At 46.3% G+C, this 13,031-nt stretch overlaps 1 protein-coding gene across 1 annotated transcript in view; it reads left to right on the forward strand.

Annotated features, from left to right (window-relative positions):
• Positions 1-13,031, forward strand: part of LOC133540958 (uncharacterized) — a 53,987-nt gene that overhangs the window by 26,453 nt on the left and 14,503 nt on the right. Inside the window, exon 2 of the mRNA XM_061884043.1 lies at positions 3,800-4,650. Within this exon, the coding sequence (XP_061740027.1) occupies positions 3,800-4,558 (759 nt within the window). The 3' untranslated portion in view covers positions 4,559-4,650. The remainder of the gene's footprint in view (positions 1-3,799; positions 4,651-13,031) is intronic.

A 13,031-nucleotide genomic window follows, 5' to 3' on the forward strand; every position in this document is an offset into this window, starting at 1 on the left:
CTGTTAGTGTTGTTACACCCTCCGAGGCATGATGTCTCCAAGGTTCCAAAAAATAATCAAAAAAACGGAAAATAACAGAGCTGAGACCCGGTGTTTGTAATGTGTTGAAAATGAAAATGGCGGTTGTGTTACCTCGGCGACGTCACATTCTGACGTCATCGCTTCCAGCGCGATAAACAGAACAGCGTTTAATTCGCCAAAATTCAACCATTTAGAGTTCGGAAATCGGTTAAAAAATATATGGTCTTTTTTCTGCACCATCAAGGTATATATTGACGCTTACATAGGTCTGGTGATAATGTTCCCCTTTAAGTACTTATTAATGCCTAATTTGGCATGGCCTCATTATAACCCTAACCCGCTAACCCTAACCCTAACCAAATAACTCCAAATTAAGTCTTTGTTACTTACAATATGTTCCCCTAGTGTCCAAAAACCTCTAAATTAAGTACTTGTTACTTAAAATGTGTTCTCCATACTAAAGTGATACCAAAAACACATAAATTGGTCTTGAATTTGAAAAAAAAACATTTTACTTTTCACTAAGAAGGGTTCGATGAACGCGCATATGAAACTAATGGGGTTCGGTACCTCCAACAAGTTTAAGAACCACTGTCACAGATAGACGGACAACAATCACACACTAGGGCCAATTAGGTTTGGCCAATCAACCAGGTGCATGTCTTTGGAGGTGGGAGGGGCCTATCCCCAGGTGCATGTCTTTGGAGGTGGGAGGGGCCTATCCCCAGGTGCATGTCTTTGGATGTGGGAGGTAAGCCGGAGTACCCGGAGGGAACCCACGCAGTTACGGAGAGAAAATGCAAACTCCACACAGAAAGATCCCGAGCCCGGGATTGAACCCAGGACTACTCAGGACCTTTGTATTGTGAGGCACATGCACTAACTAAACCCTGTTACACCGTGCTGCCCTCAATTTACCGTATTTTTCGGATAGTAAGTCGCTCCGCAGTATACGTGGCACTGGCTTAAAATGCATAATAAAGAAGAAAAAAAACATATATACGGCACGGCACTCAGCATCAAGGGTTGGAATTGGGGGTTGAATCACCATAAATGATTCCCGGGCGCGGCACCGCTGCTGCCCACTGCTCCCCTCACTTCCCAGGGGGTGATCAAGGGGATGGGTCAAATGCAGAGGACACATTTGGAGACTTTGTATGTGTAAGTAATATGCAACTAGGATTATTTGATACTTGTTTATGTTGACAAATGTCAAGTTTTACACCGCAACATTGTTTATTTACGTATGTCTAGCATGTGTGCTCTTGTGTGCTTAGCTGTTGTGTAGCTGCTAGCTTCTAGTAGCCTAATAGCCTAACATGCTTATCTTTTTAAATGACTTTAGTAACACGGTAGAAATTGTTTATTGGAGGACATTTAGATTGTTAACTGGCTGTCCAGATGCTTTAAATAAAGTTGATATAATCCAATTTTTTTGTTGGCATTAGCCCAATATTTGGGAGGCGTAGTACTCAATCAATCAATCAATGTTTACTTATATAGCCCTAAATCACTAGTGTCTCAAAGGGCTGCACAAACCACTACGACATCCTCGGTAGGCCCACATAAGGGCAAAGAAAGCTCACACCCAGTGGGACATCGGTGACAATAATGACCCAGTGGGACGTCGGTGACAATGATGACTATGAGAACCTTGGAGAGGAGGAAAGCAATGGATGTCGAGCGGGTCTAACATGATACTGTGAAAGTTCAATCCATGATGGATCCAACACAGTCGCGAGAGTCCAGTCCAAAGCGGATCCAACACAGCAGCGAGAGTCCCGTTCACAGCGGACTATGTATGTGTATGTATGTATGTATGTGTATGTGTGTATGTATGTATGTGTGCATGTATGTGTGTGTGTATGTATGTAAGTTCAATCCATAATGGATCCAACACAGTCGCGAGAGTCCAGACCAAAGCGGATCCAACACAGCAGCGAGAGTCCCGTTCACAGCGGAGCCAGCAGGAAACCATCCCAAGCGGAGGCGGATCAGCAGCGCAGAGATGTCCCCAGCCGATACACAGGCGAGCAGTACATGGCCACCGGATCGGACCGGACTCCCTCCACAAAGGAGAGTGGGACATAGAAGAAAAAGAAAAGAAACGGCAGATCAACTGGTCTAAAAAGGGAATCTATTTAAAGGTACTAAGTGAAGAACATTTAATACTACATTAAATAGATGATTCTTATCAATTGTTTCCAGTTTTTAAACAAGTACTATAACATTTGGATTATATCTTTTTTATATTTAACACTGGATATTCCATGGACATTTTTAATATATATATATTTTTTTTTTTATTTAAACCCAGCATTTAAACATTTAATTAAAAAAAAAAACATCTAATAAGAAGCAGGGATTAGATAACCTTAAATCACATAATCCACTTTTTGCATGGATGAGCTGTGCTTAGCTGCTGATTAGGTGGCGGAGAATGAGCACGCTCTGTAAGAAGTAAGCCTCTTTTCGGCCCTTCTTCCACCTGTGCCTTTAACACAGAACAAAACCATCTTCATTCTCGAGAGGAAAAAGTCTGGAAAAGTTTCATGTTCGGGTCGAATGAGTATTTGTGTGTCAGTCCCTCCAGGAGTTTTGACACAAATTCAAATAATTCTCGCTAAATGATGCTCAGTCTCACAACTTCCCCGCACTTTTTTGCCAATCAGTAACTTTAAAAAATGTACCGTATTTTTCGGACTACAAGTCGCAGTTTTTTTCATAGTTTGGCCGGGGGTGCGACTTATACTCAGGAGCGACTTATGTGTGAAATTATTTACACGTTACCGTAAAATATCAAATAATATTATTTAGCCCATTCACGTAAGGGATTAGACGTATAAGATAATGTCTATTCTTGGTGTTGGGTTTTATCTAATAAATTTCCCCCAAAAATGCGACTTATACTCCAGTGCGACTTATACATGTTTTTTTCTTCTTTATTACGCATTTTCGGCAGGTGCGACTTATACTCCGCAGCGACTTATACTCCAAAAAATACGGTAGTAAATAAAGATGTACTCACATTCTCGCCTGCTCGTGCCATTTTTCCTTTGCGTCGGAGAAACAATCCACGTCCAAGTCCAAGCCTGACAAATACCACTTATTTAACCACACAACAAAAAGAAGCATATCCTTCTTGTGTGGTGATCGGGTCTGTGGGACCAATTTTAGTTAAATGATACAATTAATTAATTTTTCAAACTGAGACTCACTGACTTTTGCTCATTTTCTGTGAAGAACATATATCAGAATATATATTTAATGACCACACACCATACACCCCCCCTACACATTTCTATTACATATAAGATGTCCAGGTCCACTGGAACCGGGTGCTAATAGAAGTGTGGAAATTGATGTTCTGTGCACCACACGCACCTACCCACCCACACACACAGCAGCCTAGACAGGAGGAGGACAGAGTGTAAGTACACAGAGCATCAGAGGGTCAAATGTGCGAGAAAATGAGAGCAGACAGCGTTGCAACCTTGTGTGGGAACTGCAGGTGCAGAAACACAAAAGAAGAATCCCTGTGGGATGCAGAAACTGGCTAAGAAATTTTCCGTACAACGTTCATATTGTAGTTACTGAGCCAGCGTTTGTGGGTCTGTGGGTGAAAATGGAACGGGTCCATCAGCCCCACAAATGCTGGCTGAGTAACAACAATATAAACATTACACGAGGGTTAAAAAGCTTGCAAAATCCTAGCGGGGCTGCGATTTCCCCCGAATTAGTGTCCAGTTTGTACTGAGCGTTGTTTGTTGGTGTCCAGGTGGTGCAGCAGATTGACTACCTGACGTCCTACATAGACCTGGACGACCAAGACCCGCACCACGAGACCAGCTCCTCGTCAGGTTCCAGCTCCGACGAGGTGACGGTCATCAGCGCGCATCCCTGGGTCTCACAGTCCGAAGACCGCCGAGGGGCCACCCTGAGGAGATGTCCGCCCAACGGGGTCGGACCTCAACCGCCTGAGTCGCAAAGCCGGCGGAGCGTCAGCGGAAAGACCCTCGGGAGTTCTCCCAAACAAGGAGGGCTTCTGACCTTGGTCCATAATTCCGAGTCGTCATCTTTGTCCCCTCAAAGAAGCCTCCCTGTCAGGCCGCCCACCCCTGGATTGTCCCCGCTGACCGTGAACTTTCATGCGCCCGGAAGCCCCCCGTCCACCTCGTCTTCCGTCCTGATCAGCCCCATCTCCCCCGTCTCCCCGAGGCCTCATGCCACCGCCGTCCTCTGCCCATCTGTCGTGGTCGACCACCCGCCAACCGTGCGCTTCTGCCCGCCCGTGACGCGCCGCCATCCCTCTGCCAGCTGCCCGCCCACGGACCCGGAGACCTTGTCCCCCGCCGAAGGAGAGAGACGGGCGTCGTCGACGGGGCCTCCCCTCGCAGCGCCCGCCAAACCGGGGCAAGGCCGCAGGGGTCGCAAGCCCCCGCCGTACCCTCACCACAGATTCTCGGAGCCCAGCAAGGAGCCCCGCAAGGCTCCGCCGTACCCCGAGAGGAGAAGACTGCTGTCGACCACCGTGTGAGACGCCACCGCCGCCTCAGAACATGCCGGGGCGTTTCAAGGCTGGCCGAGTGGAGCTGAGCGAGGTTCCGAGGTGACAGCACGTCGACTTGGGTAAGTAGACTGGAGGCTTGTTTTTTTTAGGAACTAAAGCCAAAACCCTGCCAATAGTCAAAGATCCTTTGTATTAGGGATGTCTAAATCTTTTTGGTTCAGGGTCACATAAACACTAATTAAGTGTCAATACATTTTTAATACAGAAACACAATTACGGTACCGTTTAAAGGCCTACTGAAATGAGATTTTCTTATTTAAACGGGGATAGCAGGTCCCATTTTATGTGTCATACTTGATCATTTCGCGATATTGCCATATTTTTGCTGAAAGGATTTAAAGGTCCTGCAGTCCTGGGTTCAAATCCAGGCTCAGGATCTTTCTGTGTGGAGTTTGCATGTTCTCCCCGTGAATGCGTGGGTTCCCTCCGGGTACTCCGGCTTCCTCCCACTTCCAAAGACATGCACCTGGGGATAGGTTGATTGGCAACACTAAATTGGCCCTAGTGTGTGAATGTGAGTGTGAATGTTGTCTATCTGTGTTGGCCCTGCGATGAGGTGGCGACTTGTCCAGGATGTACCCCGCCTTCCGCCCGATTGTAGCTGAGATAGGCGCCAGCGCCCCCCGCGACCCCAAAAAGTGAATAAGCGGTAGAAAATGGATGGATGGATGGATTTAGTAGAGAACAGCAACGATAAAGTTCGCAACTTTTGGTGGCTAATAAAAAAGCCTTGCCTGAACCGGAAGTAGCAGCCGATGTGCGCGTGACGTCACGGGTTGTAGGGCTCCTCACATACTCACATTGTTTACAATGTGAGCCTCCAGCAGCGAGAGCTATTCGGACCGAGAAAGCGACAATTTCCCCATTAATTTGAGCGAGGATGAAAGATTCGTGGATGAGGAAATTTAGAGTGAAGGACAAAAAAATATATATATATAGTAAAAAAAAAAAGGTGATTGCATTGGGAGCGATTCAGATGTTTTTAGACACATTTACTAGGATAATTTTGGGAAATCCGTTATCTTTCTATTGTGTTGCTAGTGTTTTAGTGAGTTAAATAGTACCTGATAGTTGGAGAATGTGTCCACGGGTGTGTTGACGCCAGCCTCTGAAGGAAATCACAGAAACTCCGCTGATCTCCGGCAAGAGGCGACTTTTTACCACAATTTTCTCACCAAAACATGACCGGTTGACATGTGGTCGGGATCCATGTTTGCTTGACCGCTCTGATCCATAGTAGAGCTTCACCTCCGGGAAATTTAAACAAGGAAACACCGTGTGTTTGTGTGGTTAAAAGCTAAACCTTCCCAACTCCATCTTGCTACTTTGACTTCTCCATTATTAATTGAACAATTTGCAAAAGATTCAGCAACACAGTTCTCCAAAATACCGTGTAATTATGCCGTTAAAGCGGACGACTTTTAGCTGTGTGTGCGTAGCGCTCATACTTCCTAAAAACCCGTGACGTCTTGCGTACACGTCATCATTACACGACGTTTCCAGGACGAAACTCCCGGGAAATTTAAAATTGCAATTTAGTAAACTAAACCGGCCGTATTCAATCAATGTTCAATCAATGTTTATTTATATAGCCCTAAATCACAAATGTCTCAAAGGACTGCACAAACCATTACGACTACGACATCCTCGGAAGAACCCACAAAAGGGCAAGGAAAACTCACACCCAGTGGGCAGGGAGAATTCACATCCAGTGGGACGCCAGTGACAATGCTGACTATGAGAAACCTTGGAGAGGACCTCAAATGTGGGCCACCCCCCCTCTAGGGGACCGAAAGCAATGGATGTCGAGCGGGTCTTTTACTAGGATAATTTTGGGAAATCCCTTATCTTTCTATTGTGTTGCTAGTGTTTTAGTGAGTTAAATAGTACCTGATAGTCGGAGGGGTGTGTCCACGGGTGTGTTGACGCCAGTCTCTGAGGGAAATCACAGAAGCTCCGCTGATCTCCGGTAAGAGACGACTTTTTACCACAATTTTCTCACCAAAAACTGCCGGTTGACATGTAGTCGGGATCCATGTTTGCTTGACCGCTCTGATCCATAGTAGAGCTTCACCTCCGGGAAATTTAAGCAAGGAAACACCGTGTGTTTGTGTGACTAAAGGCTAAAAGCTTAATTTCCACCTCCATCTTTCTACTTTGACTTCTCCATTATTAATTGAACAAATTGCAAAAGATTCAGCAACACAGATGTCCTGAATACTGTGTAATTATGCGATGAAAAGAGACGACTTTTAGCCGTTTGTGGTGCTGAGCTAGTACATCCCCTCCAACCAATAACGTCACAAACACACGTCATCATTCCGTGACGTTTTCAACAGGAAACTTCGCAGGAAATTTAAAATTGTAAATTAGTAAACTAAAAAGGCCGTATTGGCATGTGTTGCAATGTTAATATTTCATCATTGATATATAAACTATCAGACTGCGTGGTCGCTAGTAGTGGATTTCAATAGGCCTTTAAATAGCAAACCACTGCTTAAGTTATTTCTTCTTCTACTGTAATTCCGACTCTTCTCTAACACAGTGTGCCCCTGGTGGACGATCTGGGAAATGAATCCGGCGTGTGGGATTTTTTTTTATACGTGACAGCTCCATCCATCCATCCATTTTCTACCGCTTATTCCCTTTCGGGGTCGCGGGGGGCGCTGGCGCCTATCTCAGCTACAATCGGGCGGAAGGCGGGGTACACCCTGGACAAGTCGCCACCTCATCGCAGGGCCAACACAGATAGACAGACAACATTCACACACTAGGGCCAATTTAGTGTTGCCAATCAACCTATCCCCAGGTGCATGTCTTTGGAAGTGGGAGGAAGCCGGAGTACCCGGAGGGAACCCACGCATTCACGGGGAAAACATGCAAACTCCACACAGAAAGATCCCGAGCCTGGATTTGAACCCAGGACTGCAGGACCTTCGTATTGTGAGGCAGACGCACTAACCCCTCTGCCACCGTGAAGCCCCGTGACAGCTCCATGTCCAGCAAAACCAACGTACAAGGACAGCTTGAGCGTCCTCCTGGCTCCTAATCTCCGGAGTACTTAGAGCGAACAAACACGGGCCCGTGGTAACATCTGTCTGGGTTAATGTTCTGGTAACACGAGCCTGGGCGCAGATGCTCGGTCTGCTCGCAGATTGGACCCTCAAAAGGCAACGGAGAGACAATTTAAACCGGATTTAATTAGACATTCTCAAGCGGCGCCGTTATTGCAGAAAATGACAACGTTCTCAGCTTGTTATGGTCGCCGGGGTTGGGCTTCTAATGGACGACATTGCAGCTCAGACTACTTTGAGCTCAGCAGTGTATAAAACAGGAGGGGGGGGGGATAAGACGTAAAGTAGGTCCGAGGTCCCTGAGCTGACAGGGTCACTACAGCCGCAGCGGGGGCAGCTGGCCGTGGGTTGAGTCCTTCACAGGGACCCTGGTGTTAGAAAAATCCTATCTGCTTTGCTGCCCGTGGTCTGACTGACCCGGACCACAAGCTCCATCTGCTCCTGACTAAATATCAAGGCAAGGATACTCTTTGGAATGCAGCAAACGTTCTCATTTAGGTCACCTATTCTTTTTCCACGTGTTTATTTCTAGCAGCGCCGCACTGCTCGATGGCTTTTTAAGCCTAAAGCCTGTTTGGTCCAGCTAAATAAAACTCCAACTGGCTTTTAAAGAGTTTTAAAAAAAAACAACACAAAAATGTCTGCTTCTCAATACGTTTGTCAGCCATTCACGGTTGACCGCTTCTGTCAACTTGAAACATTTGAATGTTTCAATGAAACATTCGATGTAGTATTGTTCACTTCATCATAACTACAGAACTGTTAAGTGATTGATTGATTGATTGATTGAAACTTTTATTGGTATATTGCACAGTTCAGTACATATTCCGTACAATTGACCACTAAATGGCAACATCCCAATAAGTTTTTCAACTTGTTCAGGTCGGGGTCCACGTTAATCAATTCAATCAATCAATCAATCAATGAAGAAGAATACTGCGTTGCATCCCAAGAACACCATACCTACTGTGAAGCATGGGGGTGGAAACATCATGTTTTTCTGCTAAGGGGACAGGACGATTGATCCGTGTTAAGGAAAGAATGAATGGGGCCATGTATCGTGAGATTTTGAGCCAAAACCTCCTTCCATCAGTGAGAGCTTTCAATGGTTGACTAAATACTTATTTTCCACCATAATTTACATATAAATTCTTTAAAATTCCTACAATGTGAATTCCTGGATTTTTTTTTTCACATTCTGTCTCTCACAGTTGAAGTGTACCTATGATGAAAATTACAGACCTCTGTCATCATTTTAAGTGGGAGAACTTGCACAATCGCTGGCTGACTAAATACTTTTTTGCCCCACTGTGTATATTGGTCACCCAGGCACATTTTTTTTAATCCTAATGTGGCCCCTGAGTCAGGGCATCACGGTGGAAGAGGGGTTAGTGCATCTGCCTCACAATACGAAGGTCCTGAGTAGTCCTGGGTTCAATCCCGGGCTCGGGATCTTTCTGTGTGGAGTTTGCATGTTCTCCCCGTGACTGCGTGGGTTCCCTCCGGGTACTACGGCTTCCTCCCACTTCCAAAGACATGCACCTGGGGCGGTTTAACTCGGTTGGTAGAGTGGCAATGCCAGCAACTTGAGGGTTGCAGGTTCGATTCCCGCTTCTGCCATCCTAGTCACTGCCGTTGTGTCCTTGGGCAAGACACTTTACCCACCTGCTCCCAGTGCCACCCACACTGGTTTGAATCCAACTTAGATATTGGGTTTCACTATGTAAAGCGCTTTGAGTCACTAGAGAAAAAGCGCTACATAAATAAAGTTCACAAATTCACTTCACCTGGGGATAGGCCCCTCCCACCTTCAAAGACATGCACCTGAGGATAGGCCCCTCCCACCTCCAAAGACATTCACCTGGGGATAGGCCCCTCCCACCTCCAAAGACATGCAGCTGAGGATAGGCCCCTCCCACCTCCAAAGACATGCACTTGGGGATAGGCCCCTCCCACCTCCAAAGACATGCACCTGGGGATAGGCCCCTCCCACCTCCAAAGACATGCACCTGGGGATAGGCCCCTCCAAAGACATGCACCTGAGGATAGGCCCCTCCCACCTCCAAAGATATGCACCTGAGGATAGGCCCCTCCCACCTCCAAAGACATGCACCTGGGGATAGGCCCCTCCCACCTCCAAATACATGCACATGGGGATATGCCCCTCCCACCTCCAAAGACATTCACCTGGGGATAAGCCCCTCCCACCTCCAAAGACATACACCTGGGGATAGGCCCCTCCCACCTCCAAAGACATACACCTGAGGATAGGCCCTCCCACCTCCAAAGACATGCACCTGGGAATAGGCCCCTCCCACCTCCAAAGACATGCACCTGAGGATAGGCCCCTCCCACCTCCAAAGACATGCACCTGGGGATAGGCCCCTCCCACCTCCAAAGACATGCGCCTGGGGATAGGCCCCTCCCACCTCCAAGGACATGCACCTGGGGATAGGCCCCTCCCACCTCCAAAGACATGCACCTGGGGGAAGGCCCCTCTCACCTCCAAAGACATGCACCTGAAGATAGGCCCCTCCCACCTCCAAAGACATGCACCTGGGGATAGGCCCCTCCCACCTCCAAAGACATGCACCTGGGGATAGGCCCCTCCTACCTCCAAAGACATGCACCTAGGGATAGGCCCCTCCCACCTCCAAAGACATGCACCTGAGGATAGGCCACTCCCACCTCCAGAGACATGCACCTGGGGATATGCCCCTCCCACCTCCAAAGACATGCACCTGAGGATAGGCCCCTCCCACCTCCAAATACATGCACATGGGGAAATGCAACTCCCACCTCCAAAGACATGCACCTGGGGATAGGCCCCTCCCACTTCCAAAGATATTCACCTGGGGATAGGTTGATTGGCAACACTAAATGGTCCCTAGTGTGTGAATGTTGTCTGTCTATCTGTGTTGGCCCTGCGATGAGGTGGCGACTTGTCCAGGGTGCACCTTGCCTTCCGCCCGATTGTAGCGACCCCAAAGGGAATAAGCGGTAGAAAATGGATGGATGAATGGGCTCGAGTCCAAATATTCGCCCAGCTCTGTTACAAGAGACCTGAATGGTGTGACCCCTACAGGCCAAGCAGTGCCATTACCTTTGTTTTCTTTATTTGAGGGCTGTTGTTGTGGTGGCAGAGTGACAAACGACTCCTTCATCTTCAATTTGACATTTTATTGACTGCGATCTGCCGTCGCGACCTGCGATTGGAATCTCACGGCGAGGGAAGAAAATACTTTTTATTCTGTCGCTGGAGCAAAAGTATGGACGTGACGACAACATGGAGCGCAGAGAGGACACGTTGCTTGTGTTACAGTCGGACAACTTGTGCGTTTCAGGCACACAAACACAATCAACATGAGCCGCTTTCTCTCGGCTTACCACCAAATGAATAAATCCCCCCCGACTCTTCTATCTCCATAAGCCGGCAAAGATCAGCGTCACATACGTCCTGCGCAGGATTTTTGTCCCTCTCAGGCCCAGCAGCAACAATAAAAGCCCTTCATCTCCCATTTGTCCCAGGACCATGCATGCTAATGGAGCCTACTGATATGGAAGAGTATTACACGGTTAGTCCGCCGGGCTCTACACTGCACCGACACTCAACAACAACACATCACTTGCAGACTACAATTGCTGCTTTGCAAAAAATATTTTTCACCCAAATAGATGAAATTAGATCATCTCCCACGGCACACTAGTGTACCGCGGCACAGTGGTTGAAAAACACTTGATTTCGATATCCATCTGACAGGTGGGCTCTTCTGTTAATGCAAAAGAACGCTAGTCAAAGATCTTCTATTTGCCGGGAGCGTGCTACTGTTTTGAAGGACATACTGCCAAAAAAAAAGCGAATCAAAGATCCTCTATTTGACAGGTGTGCCCTTCTGTTTCGAAGGATATACAGTCCTGTAAAAAAACACTCGTCAAAGATCCCCTGTTTGACAGTTTGGTTCTGCAGTTTGTAAGGATCAACCGTGAGAAAAACTAGTCAAAGAGCTGTTATTTGACAGTTGTGCCCTTCTGTTTCGAAGGATATACAGTCCTGTAAAAAAAAAACCTAGTCAAAGATCCCCTATTCGACAGTTGGGTTCTGCTGTTTTAAGGATCAACCGTGAATACACTAGTCAAAGAGCTGCTATTTCACAGTTGGGTTCTGCTGTTTTTAAGGTTCAACCGTGAAAAAAACTAGTCAAAGAGCCGCTATTTGACAATTGGCTTCTGCTGTTTTTAAGGATCAACCGTGAAAAAAACTAGTCAAAGAGCTGTTATTTTACAGTTGGCTTCTGCTGTTTTTAAGGATCAACCGTGAAAAAAACTAGTCAAAGAGCCGCTATTTGACAGTTGGCTTCTGCTGTTTTTAAGGATCAACCGTGAATACACTAGTCAAAGATCCTCTGACAATTGGGTTCTGCTGTTTTTAAGGATCAACCGTGAATACACTAGTCAAAGATCCGCTATTTGACAGTTGGCTTCTGCTGTTTTTAAGGATCAACCGTGAATACACTAGTCAAAGATCCCCTATTTGACAGTTGGGTTATGCTGTTTTTAAGGATCATTCGTGTATACACTAGTCAAAGATCCCCTATTTTACAATTGGGTTCTGCTGTTTTTACGGCTCCATTGTGAATACACTAGTCAAAGATCCGCTATTTGACAGTTGGGTTCTGCTGTTTTTAGGATCAACTGTGAATACACTAGTCAAAGATCCCCTATTTGACAGTTGGATTCTGTAATTTTTAAGGATAAACCGTGAATACACTAGTCAAAGATCCGCTATATGACAGTTGGGTTCTGCTGTTTTTAAGGATCAACCGTGAATACACGAGTCGAAGATCCCCTATTTGACAGTTGGGTTCTGCTGTTTTTAAGGATCAACTGTGAATACACTAGTCATAGATCCCCTATTTGACAGTTGGGTTATGCTGTTTTTAAGGATCATTCGTGAATACATTAGTCAAAGATCCCCTATTTGACAGTTGGGTTCTGCTGTTTTTAAGGCTCTATTGTGAATACACTAGTCAAAGATCCGCTATTTGACAGTTGGGTTCTGCTGTTTTTAGGATCAACTGTGAATACACTAGTCAAAGATCCCCTATTTGACAGTTGGATTCTGTAATTTTTAAGGATAACCCGTGAATACACTAGTCAAAGATCCGCTATTTGACAGTTGGGTTCTGCTGTTTTTAAGGATCAACCGTGAATACACGAGTCGAAGATCCCCTATTTGGCAGTTGGGTTCTGCTGTTTTGAAGGATCAACCGTGAATACACTAGTCAAAGATCCGCTATTTGACAGTTGGGTTCTGCTGTTTTTAAGGATCAACCGTGAATACACCAGTCAAAGATCCCCTATTTAAC

This window comes from Nerophis ophidion, linkage group LG22 (assembly GCF_033978795.1).
Source record: "Nerophis ophidion isolate RoL-2023_Sa linkage group LG22, RoL_Noph_v1.0, whole genome shotgun sequence".
Taxonomy (NCBI): Eukaryota; Metazoa; Chordata; class Actinopteri; order Syngnathiformes; family Syngnathidae; genus Nerophis; species Nerophis ophidion.